A 16829-nucleotide genomic window follows, 5' to 3' on the forward strand; every position below is an offset into this window, starting at 1 on the left:
TATATATATATATATATATATATATATATATGCAAAGTTGAAAACGCTTCATTTAGCCATAGATTTATTTTGAGTCGACGTTTCGGACAGAGCCTGTCTTTTCTCAAGACTGCGGTTACAGGGATCTTCTCCCTCTTCTTAAGGAGTTGACCTTAACCTCCCGTTATATACGCTCGCGCTATCACCAAGTCCACGCAAACCCCTCCTGTACCCTCTGTCACCACCCCAAAGCCACTCTCGATCATGTCCTTTTCCCCTACCCAATGGATCCTCCTCCGCGGGGCCTGGAGCACCTTACCACTTGGGAGGCTTGGGAGACCCTACTGCGCTCCGAGGACCCGGCCAAGGAAGCCATCGCAACAGGCCGGGCTGCCAGCGTTATGAGCCTCCGGGACATCAACGTTTCAGTGCAGTGGGGCCGTGCGGGGGCCCAAGGACCTGAGCGTCCTAAACTCCCCTGCATGTAGTAAAGTTTGCACCACCACTACCACTGGCACACATGTACCACACATGAACAAAATAAACAAACGGAGGCAAAGAATACTAGGTAAGAGAGAGAAAGAGAAAAAAGGGGAACCAATAAAAAAGAAAACGCGCTGTCCCCCGCCGCCCACCCCGCAGCTACGGGGAGCCGACCCGGGACGAGAAAAAAAAGTAAGAAAAACAAGGAGCGGGAGGCGATAATGGCCACCTTTCAAGGCAGCAGAGCGGCGGCGAGTAAGGTGCACAGGAACAGACGGTGGCGTCTCTCCTGAGTTCCACTAACTTGTCAGGCTCTGTCGGGAGTCATGCACCGAATCCGCTTACTACATATAGCCGCCGCGGTGGCTCAATGGTTAGGGCGCTCGGCTACAGATCTGGAGTTCCTGGATTCGACCGAGGCGGCTGCGTTTTTATGGAGGCTAATCGCCTAAGGCGCCCGTGTGCTGTGCGATGTCAGTGCACGCTAAATACCCGCGGGTGGTCCAAATTATTTCGGAGGCCTCCACTACGGCAACTCTTTCTTCTTTCACTCCCACCTTTATCTCTTCCCTTACGGCACGGTTCAGGTGTTCAACGATATATGAGACAGATACTGCGCCATTTCCTTTTCCCAAAAACGAATTATTATTATTATTATTATTATGTGAGCATCCGATGGCGTTCGTCTCTTTTACCAAAGAAAGAACACGTGCATCTGCGCTCTTAACTATTTATACTAAGATACAGCTTTCTATGGATATTAAGTGGAAGCTAGGAGCGCGAAACGCCGCCTTTCACAAGCGCGCTCGGCATGCGATCGAGAGCCACATACGCCGGCCTGTTACCTGGCGGCACGGGTTCCCAACTTCCATCACAGCCATAGAAAGCTGTCCCCGAGTTTTACATGCCCCCCTTAGAGAATCGTCTTGGTAGCGTCCATGCCTCTCGCAAGCCACCCCCCTCCCTCAGAGAATCGTCATGGTAGCGTCCAAGCCTCTCCCAGGCCAATGCCCACGTGTGGACGCATCCTTTTCAACTCTTTCTCGCGGGTGACACGTTTCGGTGTTGAGCTGTTCAACGAGCGTTTGTGACTTCGTTGCACTTCAAGAAGTGCCTCTGGCACCTCGAGGAGCATCGCACTCCAATGGCAACAAATGGTAAGTCTGCACCTTTTCTACTTGTTCTTTATGTGCGCTAGTTGTTCAAAAATACTAGTTACGACTACACATATAATTGCGCTCTGGCTGCACCAGGAACCTCATTTTTTCTTGTAAAGTACGTGAACAGCTGCGCCTGAGTCGCCTTGCAAACAAAATCTTATTGCGGGTTGCAGATTGGCCGCACCAAAATGCGATACCGAAGCGTTCTGCGGATAGCGAAAACGTGTTTCTGTTAGAAAGATTTTGCGGACTTCCTGGCTGGATTGCGCGGAGGGAAATTATTTTTGGGGGTGAAATACGACCAGTGCACAACCCTGAAGCGAAAAATGTGAGCGCTCGTCGTATATGCGGACTCTTTTTGCCCGTGTTTGTGGAGAGCTTAATTAATTTTATTGCATCACATTTGCGTGATAGAACCTCGGGATATTGACGCACATCCCATCTGTCCTTTATGTGTCAAGCGCGAACAGGCCTATTGAATTTATCTTCCAGCGAAATGTGACATAAAATCGTAGAGGCCAGTAGAGTGCGATGTCAGTGCAAGTTAAAAAAAACAGGTGGTCGAAATTTCCAGACCCCTTCCCTACGGCCTTCCTCACAGTCTGACTCTCTTTGGAATGTTAAACCCCCGTAAACCAACTTCGAGGACCTGGAGTCGCCTGTTTCCTATCGGCGACTAACAGTTGTTTGCTCGCTTTGAACGCTGCAAGGCAAGAACGCGGTAAAGGACGTTCTGTCAACGAACCTTCTTTGCCGTCGTAGAGACGCCAACCTGCGCATGTTGCTTATGCGCAGCGTCCCTTGCTGAGGCTCCTGCATGGGGCCGTTGCTTCTTAAGTGCTTTCATCGAGAATGTCCTAGCAAGTCGAGGCATTCTGTCTCGACGCGCGTTAATACCCGCTAACGTCAGTTGCAAGTGCTTGATTCTCAGCTGCCTTAAAATAAAAATTGGTTTTTGGGGAAAAAATGTTGTAGTAACTGTCTCACATATCTCGGTGGTCACCGGAACCGCACCGTAAGAGAAAGGATAAAGGAGGTAGTGAAAGAAGAACAGGAGAAAGAGGTGCAGTAGTGGAGGGCTCACCTTTGATGTCAGTGCATGTTAAAAGACGCCATGAGGTCAAAATTATTCCGCAGCCCTCCACTCCCTGTATCCCTCTGCGCGGCGCGTAAAAGTGCAAAAGAAGCGAGCATGAGCGAATGCAAGCACAGGGGAGGAAAAAGATGAGAGAGGGTGAAGGGCAGAGAGCAGCTGCATTCGAACGCGCATGACGCTCGCTTGACCTTACCGAGCACTGGCAAGAGCGAACGCGTCGGTGATACTGGCAGTTTTAATGCAACAGCTTTAAGGAGCTCGTGTCAAAGAAAGCCGGTGTCGTCGGCGTCGGTGTCTTTGGCCGTGAGCGAAGAATGACGCATCTCGGTGGACTTCTGAACCGCGACGTAAGGAAAGGGATTTTAACGCGACAGCGTTAAGGATTGCTTGATGAACGGATTGCTTGAAAGGTCGTTCAATTGATTGATTGATTGATTGATTGATCAATAGATCGATTCTTGCTTCCCTTACGGCGCGGTGTCCAGTTTTGCTTCTCTTACGGCGGTGTCCATCAAGAAACGTGTCAGGCGTGATTTCCTTTCATTAAAAGCAATTGCTCATTTCATGTTCTTTCTCTTACGGCCCAGTTCAGACTTCCGCCGAGATTTGTGAGACAGGCGTACTTTCCTTAAATAGTCCAACGGGCCACGTGTCGCGCCGGACGGGCGGCGGCGTTCCGTTCCGTGTACTACTTACTCGGCAACGCTGCGACAGGCTGTCGCGTCTCACTCTTAAAGACGAAGCTTAAGCGTCCTACAAGTTTGGTTTTGTGTGGCCTGGTCTTGTTTATTAGGTTTACCGTCCAAAAGCGACTCAAACTATGAGGGACGCCTAGTGAAGGGCTGCAGAAATTTTTACCACCTGGACTTCTTTAGGGGGCAGTGACATCGCACAGTACACGGGCCTCTACAATTTCGCCTGCATCGAAACTGTTTGCTTTAATCGGGAGATTGGGCGCGGAAGTATCTCATCTTGTTTGCATGTCCCGGGGCCCTGTCGCTATCACTTCACATAAGCTCGTTTGGCTCTTCCTACTTGATTTTCTTAACATTATGGCTTAACAGCCTGTTTCATTTGTGGGATATATAAAGGACACCGCGATGAAACTTTTCAAGCTGTGTGTTGGACTTCTTTTGTTTACGGTCAATGTGGTGTGAAATGCTATATATGCCCATTAAAAACCGCGCCCAGGCGGTAAACGCTTGTGCAAAAATTCATTTGTCTTCACGGCGGGTGCACGTGAACCCAAACAATGATGATTACCGCTATGGTCGAGCAGATGAGTGCTAGCTTGTCAGCATTGCTTTTGAACTTGCTGTATTTCATTTTAATGGTGCTGCCTAACATTATTGGGTGACGGTTGCTTTGTCGAACTGGCGGAGTTACGAGCGCTTTGTAGTGTGAAATTATAGTGGAACGGACTTGAGCCGTTTATCGTTCGGCGCCTTGACCTCGAGTGCCCTCATCGAGATAGAAACAGACATTAAAAAGCGGTATTGAGGCGCTGGTGAGATGTCCGCTTGCGTTGATGGAGCCCACACGCATAAGCATGCATATATGCCATAATTAAGCATGCGCTATAGTGACTTCCCACCGAATAATTCATTGCTGCTCCTGCACGTTAGTGTCGTTCATCGCAGCCTTAAATTGGCGTTTGGCCTTTGTTCTAACCGCCGCGGGTTTCAAGTCCGAACCACAAGGGAGCGTTTCTTCGGAGTCGCATCAGCGTTTCGGCTACTGGCGTCGCCGGAGGCGTAATTCCGGCGCTTAGAGCAAGCCGACGCAGGGAGCCTCAGATATCTGGCTAGGCCAGGTGTCAGCGTCGGCACCTTAAATACCTCGTAGGTGAAGACTGGTGAAAACGAATGTCTCGCCACGCGTCGGCAGCGACTTGCAGACCAATCCACATAGGTGTTACGGCACCACCGCCCTTGCGATCCTTGCCCTATTGTTCCCCTTGCTTCCGCAGTAGGTTTCCATTGCCGCTTAACAGGATGATAATTACGCACAGAGGATAATTGAGTGGCTTTGTCCATGATATGCGGACATCGTCCTCTGGAGGCGTCCCAATGACCTCACGTGTTTGGTCGCCCTCTCCAGTGGGCTTCGAGCGACAACGCCGGTAGACGAGACGCTGGCGCGACGCGGAAGAAACGGTGCCTCCTGCGTCCGTTGTACGTGTAGTGTCCAGACTTCGATGCTTCGCCTCAGCACATTTTTGGCGCCACGCAGCGCAACTCATGTGACACTTCGCTGCTGATGGCTTTATTAACGCCTACGCTTTGTATGGCCATGTTTGCGATTTCGTGTCACGAGGAGCTTGTTCTCACGATAGCGTTCGAACGAATGGAGCTGTAAGAAAAATAATGGCTGCATTATGTAGAGCACCAAAAAATCTCGCAGTGGAAATCATGAGGCGCATGTGGAGTAATATTTATTTAGCTGAAGATTTCCACAATGTGGGCAGGGCCGGGGCAGAAGTGGCACTGAATTTGAAAACACAGGAAGTGGGCGGAGCTTAAGTGTGGTGCCAAATTTTAAAAAACTGGAAGTGTGGACGAAGCAAAGCGTGCCGCCAAATTTGAAAACCAAGTGTGGCGCCAAGTTTCAAATATAAAAATTGGCATTCATGAAAATTTAGGCAAACAGGGGAAAAGAGGCACAAAGAGAGGCGAGGAGGCGTCATTGCTTTCGCATTCCTGCAATGCGAGTGCCGCAGTGATATAATGGTTATAACGGTTGGAACTGCTGCCCATGCCATGCCATGCAGTTGTTTCAGGATGCAATGTTGAAGGGCGTTGCAATGCACTAGACGCCGGATTGTTGCGACTGCGAGCCCTTCCTGGTAATCACTAAGCGGGAGGTAGGCGGCTAAGGCTATGAGGACGAGGTTAATCACAGGATCAGGGCATTTTCAGCGCCAAATGATGCAGTGTGTTTCCGAATGTATTCTGCTAAACAGCAGCGTCTTAAGCTTAAATTCTATCTGGACAACCACTGACTGCCACTAATCGGTATATTATGGGCAGCTAATTTTATACTGATAATAATACATCACAGCACCAGGTACAAACACAATGCAGAGTCATCGGACCTGCCAAAGCTGTATAGGGCTTTAGTGACAGTTCTCGACACGCAGCGGAACCGCGCATACTTGTACTGAGGACATGATAAGACATATTAAACATGCAATCCTTTCATAAATATACATGGCCGCAGATGCCGAGGTGTGTTGCTGAAAAAGCAAGGCATAATTCTCAGCGTTCGACATAAATGCGAACTTTTGTGCTAGCAGTATTAGAGCGTCTTTGTGTGCGTCCTACTAGTGTCGTGTCGTCGTTTAAAATTTATCACTTTGGTGCTTGGTAGCAATTAAAGAATTTTAGCGGGCCATCGGTGCAGCTAGTGCCAGTCAGTAGATGTGTGAAGATGTAATATCTCGCGGCTCTACGACGCTTGGATTCTCGGCCGTGCAGACGAATCCAAGCAACGCGGGGCGTCTGCGGAGCCTGCTATATAGTCACTCCCACGAAGCTACGTAGGTCAGAGTGGACGCATGACATTCGTTTCGCGCTTTCCCTCCGGTTCTAGTGGCGGTATGCGAGGCACTGCTCTGGCAGGGTTGGAGAAAGGTAGACGTGGCTGCGCTATGCTTACGTGTCCCTTAGATACGTCTGAACAGCTGAAATTCTTCGAGACATTGCACTAAGGGCAGTTTTACATTTATCCGCACTCGATAATTGATATAAGATACCCGGACGGATCGCTCGTGTTCAATAAATGAAAAGTACAGCCTAAGAGTTAATACATAAGAGTTCATTCACATAACTAAGTTCATCAGACTACAAATGGATTATGACGTCCGCCAATTACGTCGCTGTGATCGTGAAGGAATCACTTTAGCTCGAACAGCCTAGGAGCACACCGTATATTGCTTCTCACCTCCAGAACGTTCAGTTTTGAAGACAGTATCGGATGAGACCTGACAAGTAACTTTAATTATAATCTTGAACTCGTTTGCTTCAGTAATACTAACAGCGCAACTAGCCCTGTTTTCTCCCTTGCGCAATGTTAAATTATTATTTTATCTGATGCAGATGATGTCGCCTTCAAGCCATTGCATTTGACTGAACCGTTTGGTGAGGTATCAGGTGCGGCTCTTAATTTAAATAAATCCAAAGAGTTTTGGTTCAGTCATTGGGGGTGCAACGCCAGGCCTTTTTGGGGACATAACCTGGGACTGTGGGACCCTTCACTACCGATGGGTTTGTTTTCAACAAATGCGCAAAAGTGAAGCCTACTGCAGATAGTCTGGATAATCATGAAGATATTCTCCATGAGGCGACAATGTCAGGCTTGGATGGGTAGGGACATGACAGTGTGTGCTCGCGCTCGAGTCGGGAGCAATTTGTTTTGCACAGAACTTGCCTATGTGCTACAGGTTCTCCACTGTTTTAGGAAGAAAGTAGAGGTGATGCACAGAATAACTGCTACATTCGTCGGCGTTCCCTATGAGAACCCATGCATCGAACTAACATATTTCTTTCTATAAACCCTGGTACAATAGTCCTTGTTCACTTATTCCTGCATCAGCTTGTTTCGCGTTTTTTTTTAATTTTCAAATCGGCAAACCTGCCTTTTTCAGTAGCTGTGCTTATCAGGCGTCCCTATGTTGATTTGCCTTTTCTATTGGCACCGATTGGACGAACTCGTGAGGGGCCTTTATAAAGATACCTTAAGGAAGTTAGACAACTCAATTTCCTCACTGTGCGCATTTCTTTAGTCTACTTGTATATCCTCTCATGAAGGCAGATTATTCAGGCATTTACAGAGTATTTGTGTCCTGTACCGTTGTATCAGCAACCTTTTCTGGAGTTTCTTGACGCCCGTGTTTTAGAACGTGTTTGCGAATGTGCATTAATTCTGGTGTAAAAATATTCTTTAAACAGAACACATGCTGCCTAGGAAGGCATGACTTCATGCAAAGGAGATGCTTGCGCCATGGACGGTGAATTGCTGCCTGTGCAATGCACCAGAGGCATTTGGCCATTGTTTTATCCTGTGCATTGATGCTATGTTTTTCTGGGACATATTACAAATAACAATTAAGAAGGACGTCGACATCACAGCATACAGTGTCCGTTTTTGCCTATGTAGAAAAACTGTGTTGTGCCATGTGATCTCATTATTTTGCTAGGACCGTTTAGTCGTAGGAAAGGCAGCTTGATGGACCGCCGCACCGAATCACCATGGTCTCCGAAATCTTTGTTTCGTGAGCAGTGCACTTTGGTGCGGGGAGTATTGCTACCCTGGAGGAGCCGCCTAGCTGGCTCCCCTTTCTGGATGCATGTATATGCCTCCCAGATTTTTTATGTTTTGGAAGGTGGGGTCGTGCAGGTGTATTGTGGCCTGATGTTTTGGGGCGCAAGCATGATTAGACTTTTGTTTTCGGATCTATTTCCATGCAATAAAGAAAAAAAAGTGCCTCATTGGCTTAGCAACAACATGTCTGATTTGCGAACCAAGGGTCGCAGGTTTGATTACCATATAATTACCCAATTGTTTTTTTAAATGTGCAGTCCTACTCGTCCTAATGATGCTTGAGTAATGTTGCGACCTTATGATCACCTTTATCAAATTTTTTATTCGTCGGACATGCGGAAAAGTGAGAATCTTCCTTTGTTCTCTCCCTTTCTACCTCTTCCTCCTTTCTCCTTCCCACGTGTAGGGTGGCATACCGTGCGCTGCCTAGTTTACTTCCCTGCCTTTCTCTTTCTTTATTCGTTTTAAATCCAGCGGCCCCTTCTTCGCGGACTTCTCGACCAATCCGGATTTTCTGAACCCGTCACCGCCAACTACAAGGCAGGGTTCTCCACTAATCTAGCGTCTTAACGTTACAGATTTAAAAGAAGATAGGAGTCGGTCGCAGCCCGCGCATGTTTATTGGAATGTCGAAACTCGCGGGGCAGCCCAGCGGTTGATAAATATAGCCGCCGTAGCAGCAAGCCCTCTGACGTAATGTCAAGTGAAGGCTTCGTATTGAAATGAGGGATTAAACCAATGCCATTGAGAACCACAAACCCGCATGACGCATTGAACTTCCGTTGGGCGAGGAGTTGCATCCTCCAAGAACTCTCCTCCTCGTCGCTACTAGCAAATCGGTGTCAGAACCGAATAGTGCGGCTGACGAAACGCTCTCCTCCTGGTACTCCAGGCCGCAGCCCTTGTGTGGTTGCATCGCATGCGCGTAAGGAGGCCTGCAGCCCATCGTTTCTGAGTTATTTTCCCATGAGGAACTCGCGTTATGTTTTTAATGAACGCATTTAGTGCTCGTCGCCAGATTTATTGAGCCGGCTATTGTCAAAGAAGGAAATTTAGTCAGCTTGTTTTTGAAACATATAATCCGATAATCGCTGATTGCTTTGCGTTGTCTATGAAGGGGCTAAAAAAGCAAGAGGTAATAGCAAAACGCTTGTTTTCAAACCCCATAATCGTTGACTTAGTCTACATAGTAATCTTACACATATTGTTAACGATCATATAGATCATCACCGTCAGCGTAATCATTGTCAGTACTATTGCGGAAGGTCACTATAATCTCTGACTGCTAGCCAAAAACACTGGTCCCGCAGCTTGTATCATCCGCCACACGTGCTGCAACGCAGCGCCTCCTTCTCCTATCTTCTATCAATCTTCTCCTCTTTTGTACATTTTTTGACCTTCCTTCTCTCTATTCTACGTGGCGTGACGGTCAGATCAGCGTTTAGATTCATGCATTTTGTATTATTGGGTCGAAAAAAAACAGGATAGAACAGGCTCACTTGCTTGGCTGGCTGCAAAACAAAAATTGTCAATATTATGTGACGTGACATCCTTAATTCCTGTGTACTTCATATACTTGAGCTGATCAATAGGAAGATGTGCTTGTAACAACAGCGGTCACGATATTCCATGTTTTCAGGCAAGGTGGATGTAATAGAGGACTAACCATAAACTCGGTTATAATGCGCAACAGAGCCTAATATCTATTCATAAACCTATATTTTCTAGCACATCGACTCCAAGGAGATGCCAGCAATGAAAGCATCAAAAGAAAGGCACTCTTCATCGCCGGCGATGCGTATAGGGCACTCTCGCAAGGCATAAAAAATCTGCGCTTGAGCACCAATGAGCATGGTGCCCTCCCGGAATACTGTGGTAATTGTTAGCAGCTATATAGTATTATCGGTAATGGACACTGAAAGCTCGAGTTGTGTGCGCGCAGTTACTTCTTTGGGCATCTTTACTAGAATTGCTGTGTTTTGAGGCGAAGACTGGGCCTCCAGCACAAGCAGCATATAACCACTCGCACAGAGAAACAAAAGCTGGTAGCCATGAGTTTACGCCCACTGCTTTTCAAGCGCAATGCTTTTCACTGCCTCAGTATAGCAGTTTTAGAAAAGTATGTCTAGACACCGTTTGTTTCGTGAAGGATTGTCCGTGGTTCGTGGCGGCTAGTGGGCTTGTGCAGTATTGAGCTAATCTTCAGGCGTATCTGTGTTAAGCCGACGGATCCCCAACTGGATCCCCAAATTTATCACTGGCAAAAACTCAAAATAAACCTATTAGTCTTTGTTGTAAAGATCTCCTATCAGCTAATAAATGACAAAACGCATAGGTCCCCCATTCGCTTCATTCAGTTTTTATACAGCGCTTGCCATCAGCTCAAGTAAAGCGCAACCTCAAACTTTGCACAATAAAATCATTCGTTTTGCTTTTTCTATGAACGCTTAGGGAGTAGAATATTTTCATTTTAAAAGTTAGGTAATGAAAAGATCCTTCAGAATATTATCAAGGAAATTTTTATATTTTATTTTTTGTGCCTATTTTAACGTGGCCTTCCCCTTTACATTGTGTAAGCAGGTCTTTTACCGTTATTCAAAGGCTTGCTGTGATGGCAGATGTGAACAATTTCTTTCTGTTCTGTACCCTTCCTTCCTGGACGCGGTTAAAATGTCTGCAGCATTGTGTAAAAAATAATTCACAGCGACCCCTAATCACATAGTGTTGATAATGTGATGGCGTTAGGTGATGCCTCTATCGGCAGTGGCGTAATTTCTAGTGTAGTGACGTCACTTCTGTCCAGCCAATGCCAACATCCGGCCCGGTGACACCACTTTTACACAGCTAGTCAGCGAACTTTAGGACCGAGGGCGCATTTTTTTAGGCTTCTAAATTTATCGCATAAAAATGGCCTCAGGAAGGCATGCTTTAGCAGCTAACAAATCCTGCCCTAACGTCCGCGATATAGGAATGACAGATATAGCTCCGTAATGTTGCAACGACCTCGGCCCATCAACAGATGGTGGTGCGCTTGACGCGTTCATAACACGAGGGGCCGAATTTTGTCATTAGAGCTGATAAATTCACGGGTGTGATTAGTGCAAACAGCTTCGTGTAAGCATCTGACATTTAGAATTTGCGTCTGCGATTTTTACCACACCTTATTCATGTCCTTATGCATTTCGTCCAAGGTGTTGCCAGTAGACAAGATGAAGCCAAGGCCGTCGAGCCCAATGAGGTGAGGACAACATTTCGTCTTCACACTCTCTTTTACCTTGAAGTGCGTTGCATGGTTAACCTTATGGCCTCGACTGGTGGTTAAAGCTTAATAAAGTTTCTTTTATATTAGATTTATATCGGTTTAACGTCTCAAGGAGGCTGAGGAAATGAGGGACGCCGTAGTAAAGCGCTCCAGAAATTTCGACCACCTGGAATTTTTTTCATGCGCTGACACCGCACAGTACACGGGCATCTACAATTGCGCCTCTAAATAAATTCCACCTCCGCGGCCGGGATCAAACTCACGTCTTTCGGGTCATCCGCCGATACGCCATATCTACTGAGCCACCGCGGCGCTCGCTTAAAAAATTGTGTGGGTCAAACCCATTCCATCAGATCTGAAGACGTCCAGTTTGAACTTCAATATGTTGCACAAAAATTTCGGCGGATGGGTGTTTTGAGCTTCAACATCTTATTTAAGGCGGTAAGCTCGCCATGACAAGTCCCACGATCTCTCGTGAGCGTTCGGCTGGCGTAACGAAAACGTCGCAGCGGCATATCCAACGCCGTGTTTGCTGGTGCGCCTGCAGATTCTGCGCGCGAATATTCAATGCCTTTAGCCTCTTTTCGACCGTCAGTCTGACTGGTGAGGCAGCAACCGTCTTTATATAAACCGGAGTTCCGGCCTGCGTATTTATGCGCATCGTAAAGTCGTGCAAAAATGAAATGTGCCGGTCGACATTGCGGACGACAGAAGAGACGACGTTCACTACCGGATGTTCGCGAGTAAACTAAGTGACATAAAAAATAGTTTTGCTAGCTACAGAGATCGCTTCTAAGCGGTTATGGCGGCAATGTTCGCGGTCGGCACGAAACGAGCGTGATAAATTATTAACTGGCGCTATTATAGTCAATTTCCTCGTTATTTTTAAGTTTACCCTCTAGTGCATAACTGTAATTAGCGTCGCTTAGTGCGGCCTAGCCGCATCGAATATTTGTATTCTGTAGAGACTCGCGAATATCCGAAATATTCAGATCGCTGATCGCATTTCCTTGTATTCGAGTCGCTTTGCGATTCATGTAGTACATCTTCAAAATAGTTCGAGACCATTCGTCAGCGCCCTTACGTTTTCATGTAGTTTCGAACATTTGGCACCAAGTTCGAACAGAGACGCCATTTTTGATTTTTTTCCGAAGACAGTTGTCAAAAAAAAATTATTTATACCCATAAAATCTAGACAAAAGCACATTTCAACGAAAAACCGTTTATGATCGCATTTTTTCTTTTATATAATGTAAGACTTCACTATAACAATCAGTATATCCGCATGTCACCTGACCGCAGGAGACTCAGAGCGGACGCCCGCCTGCGCCCGAATATATCCTTCTGGAACAGTGGGAGGCTCATGGAAGCGGCGGCCCGTATTTTCCCGAAAACTCGGCATCTTGTGAGGAGCAGCGGGACGAAAAACGTAAGTTTACGATTCGCGATTGATACAAGACAGCAACACAGGCCTGCATGAATAAGTGCATATAGCTATTGATACAGCAGTAATGAAAGGAAAGAATATACAAAGGTCTCAACAGCTGATTGCCTCGCTAATATATAATACGTAACAAGGATGCAGTGTTCGTTCTTTCCGCTCACGCTTCAGTTGTGGAAAAGGATCAATGATGTCGTCTGTGACGTAGTCACGTCGGAAGGAATTCCCTCCCCATGTAGCGGCGACTGCGCATCACGGGACCAACGTTCCTAACCGCTGCCCCGATGAAACACACTTTAGTAGTGTGGGTGGGGTCGGGGACGGGATGCCCGCTTCTCTCTGGAAAGCGGCGGAAGGTTCCTTTCAGTACTGAGAACGGTTCCCGTACGTGGCTAGAACGTTATGATATCTGCGGCAGACGTTTTCGGGGTGCATGTTTTTGAAAAAAATAATCACTTTTTTGTAGCAACAATTGCCACTCATTCCACTCGTATCAGCAGATGGAGCTTGTACCCTCGGCCACAAAAGGTGCAGGTTACGGGTGGCGGCTATGCGGCAAAATATTATTTGGATCTAGCGACGTACGCTAATCGCGTGAAATGTCTGAAGGTGCAAAGAAACGATCACGCGTCATTATCTAATACTGGGCAGCAGAGTCGTGCAGCGGCGCAACAGTAATTTTGTAGCGAGAGCTACACTACGCTACCCAGTCGAGCATTTCGCCATGATCCGGTGAAGCCAACAGTGCGCATGCGTGAAACTGGAGAGGAGCAGGAATGGCGCGGCGCATGACGTCAGAGTCGCCGCCGCCGCTGCGCCAGCAGCCCAGCCCGCCCGACAAAGCCCGCGGGCGCCGCGCGTGAATGCGCATGCGCACAACCGGAGAAGGGCAGCTGGTGCGAGACGCATGACGTCAGAGCTCTGCTGCCACCACGGCCGCGCGTAGGGTCGTGTGGATGCGGCTGTGTGCATAAACGCTTAGGTGATACGACTCGGTGTGGTGATTTCAATTGGAACAAGGTCCTCTTAGTCGATATTATAAAGGAAAAGTTTGATTTTATTTAGCAAGCGATCCTCGCATTCTGACTACACAATGAATAAGTACCGTTGACCTTGAGTATCTGAGAGAAACCAACCAGTCTAAATACTGTGTAAGCAGTATTGAGACAACTGCGCGTTACTTTACCGATCATAGGCAATGTTTATATCTGTCAAAAGAATGAATAAATAAACAGTGTGTTTAACCGAATACTTCTAAATTTCTTAACATTCAGTCACAACAACAAGCTAGACAGCATGCGTAACAAAGGTGAACTGCAGCTCTGGCTACATATATCCTGCCATAGCTGAGATAAGCCTCTGCTATTTGTTTTTTCTGAGAACATGCATGCCGAAAGCTCTTGTGGCCACTTTTCCCAAAACATTCCAATCATGTCTTTGGGTCAGGTGCCTTAACCAATGTATTATTTTCCTCAGACACGCATCCTGTAAGTTTTCACTTTCTATTGTGAATTTCGGGGTTTTCAAGATGCATGTATATTTGCCACCGCTTCAGTGCTGCAATAGTGTGATTTTAACAGCATTTTTAGAGAGATCTGGCCTTTTTAATGCCACGATAAGTAATTTATCAACAAAGCTGCTCCCCTTTCAATAGTTAGGCATCTAAAAATATGCCTGAAATCCTTTTTTCCAGCTTTCGACGGACGAGAAATTGTCGCGCGTGCTGACGCAGCATTGGACGACGTAATGAGGGAGGTAAGTGAACCATACACGGACATTTACGAAACATTTTATAGAGTGCTTTGACAGGTGCTCTCTATTTCTAAAAGGCGCAATCATGGCCCAGAATGAACTGACCAAGCAATAGAGCACTGGCACCGCAAGGCGGAAGACGGCGTCGGTTAATTGAAGGAGTATATGCTGCCAAATATCAATGCAATGACATTAATGTTTAGGTAAGGAGCGGAATCCGCCATAGATGTCATTATATCTGTTGTTTAACCAAGAGTGGTCGGGTGACCTTGTGACGTTATCGCAAAGGGACCACCATGTTTTGAGCACAGCTATCTGCAGCTAGCAATCCGAATAAGGCGGTTGGTGCACCGACAATTTCAAAGAAGCTGATGCAAACACGCACAGATGTTGCAGCAGAAACAGTGTTAAATGTGCAATTTAATCTTATCGCATTCCCCTTTCAAGGTGGCTTCAGCGTCCCCATAGTTTCCTTTTTTCCTTTATTTTAACTGGCAAAACTGTCGCGCGCAATTACTGAATCTAGCTCTCCTGGAAGAGTTCGATATTGCTATATTGCGGATTCGTGACTGCTATGCTTGACTGCAAGATAGACACCCCTGTCAAGCGCAGCGAAATGTTTCCTATCAAAACCTTTACCGTGTAAGAATCGAAAGATGGCTGGTAGATGGCTGACATCACAAAACAACGAAGAGAGAGGTAGAAATGCATGTGCCTTCTTCCTTCAAGTATTTCCGCTATGAAATCAAATGTGAATTATCCACTAAACTGTTTTATAAATCTTCTCTGTCACCCGTAGAACCTGCGCATATCACGCTACAAGTACGAAGCGCTTTCTGAAGCAGGGCAAACCATTTAAGATCTTGGAACTTCATTGACCTTAAATGCAGAGGCTGCAACTCTAATTGCCAAAAAAATTGCGCGAAAATGACGGAACTAAAAGAGGATCAAAGATGGACACACCTCTCTCTTCTTGTACCATCATATTTGGCAGTTTTTTTTGGCAATCACTTTGAATAGAGCAGCCCATCATGATGTCTAACAGCAAATCTTAAACTACGCTGCACCATAATCCTTCAGCACCAGCGATCACCTTCCCTGATCTCTAGAAAGCAAACATTACTTCTTGCCAATATTGTCCATGCGCGTTTATTGTAGGCAATCGAAGCCTTTGGTGAGACTCTCAGAAAAAGTCTGCCTTGGAGTTCCCCCGATGCGCTTCCGGACCACTGGGAGGCTCCTGGGAGCGGCGATCCGAATCTGCCCGAAGAACCATCCTCTCGGGAAGTGCAGCACGACGAGAACCGTGAGTGTACGATTCGCGATTGACATGAGACTTGAACAGAGGCTTGCATAGAGGAGTGGATATAGTTATTGACACCGCAGTATTTAGATTAAAGAATATGCAAAGGCCGCTAGCTGCTTAGTTCGCTCATCTATGATATGTAATGAGGAACCAGTATTCGTTATTTTCGCGCACTCCTTTGCTGATGAAGGTGTAAAGAATGTCCCTAGTGACGTACACACGTCGGAGGGAATGCCTTCCCTCTGCAGCGGCGACCGCGCATCACGTGACCGACGTTCCTCAACACACTTTAATGGTGTGGACGGGGTCAGGGCGGATGATCGTTTCTCTCTGCAAAGCGACGGAATCTAGATTTCAGTATGATGAATGTTTCTGGTACATGGATAGAACATTTTGATATCGTCGGCACACGTTTAAGGGATGCATGGTTAATTTAAAACGCTGCATTTTAAATCGGGAAAGCAGACTCTTACCATTATGAGCTGCTTTGAATGAACAAAGTTTCGTTTGCGTGCGATACTGAAGGTACACCTTGACAAAAATGTACACGAAAGTAAAGGACTTGAGCTCAAACGGGAGACGATATGTTTCGCTGTATACATGGCGCTCTAGAGTTCCGCATTGATTGCCACATTGAGACCTGACACCACTGTCTGCGCGAGTTTCTTGTGCAGTGCTTCGTACACGTAGAGAATGCCGGAAGACGAGGCTTCTAATCTGCCTTCGCTAATGTTCAGCCGAAAACGGGTATTCTGCCTCGCATGCGGTATACATGTGGAGGATTTTTTGAAATGCTGACCGCTGCACGCAGAATAAATTACTTCAAACGTGCAATTTTCCACTTCGATCAATTTACCGCAAGTGCCATTCAGGTGCCAGACTCGTGTGGAACATTTGACAGCACTTAATCGACGTTTCGCCTGAAGAAAGTTCTTGTCGTTGCTGCTCAATCCACGGCGAACAATTGCCAAGCTAAATAAGAAAGCTCATGTTACCGGCATTTCTGCGCCTTTCCATGGTAGATGTTA

General features: G+C 46.8%; 1 protein-coding gene across 1 annotated transcript; it reads left to right on the top strand.

Moving 5' to 3' along the window:
• Positions 1 to 1519: 1519 nt before the first annotated feature.
• On the top strand, positions 1520 to 15824 carry LOC144128046 (uncharacterized). Its single transcript, XM_077661094.1, has 5 exons — positions 1520 to 1619; positions 11232 to 11278; positions 12605 to 12731; positions 14437 to 14498; positions 15654 to 15824. The coding sequence occupies exons 1-5, from the start codon at positions 1607 to 1609 to the stop codon at positions 15822 to 15824; spliced, it is 420 nt and encodes a 139-aa protein (XP_077517220.1). The 5' UTR covers positions 1520 to 1606.
• The last annotated feature ends 1005 nt before the right edge of the window (positions 15825 to 16829 follow it).

Source organism: Amblyomma americanum, chromosome 1, assembly GCF_052857255.1.
Source record: "Amblyomma americanum isolate KBUSLIRL-KWMA chromosome 1, ASM5285725v1, whole genome shotgun sequence".
NCBI lineage: Eukaryota > Metazoa > Arthropoda > Arachnida > Ixodida > Ixodidae > Amblyomma > Amblyomma americanum.

Coding starts and splice junctions, on each gene's coding strand:
- LOC144128046 (XM_077661094.1), top strand. Junction 12,732..14,436: donor GGAGCAGCGGGACGAAAAAC/GTAAGTTTACGA, acceptor CCTTTTTTCCAG/CTTTCGACGGACGAGAAATT. Junction 14,499..15,653: donor TGGACGACGTAATGAGGGAG/GTAAGTGAACCA, acceptor CGTTTATTGTAG/GCAATCGAAGCCTTTGGTGA.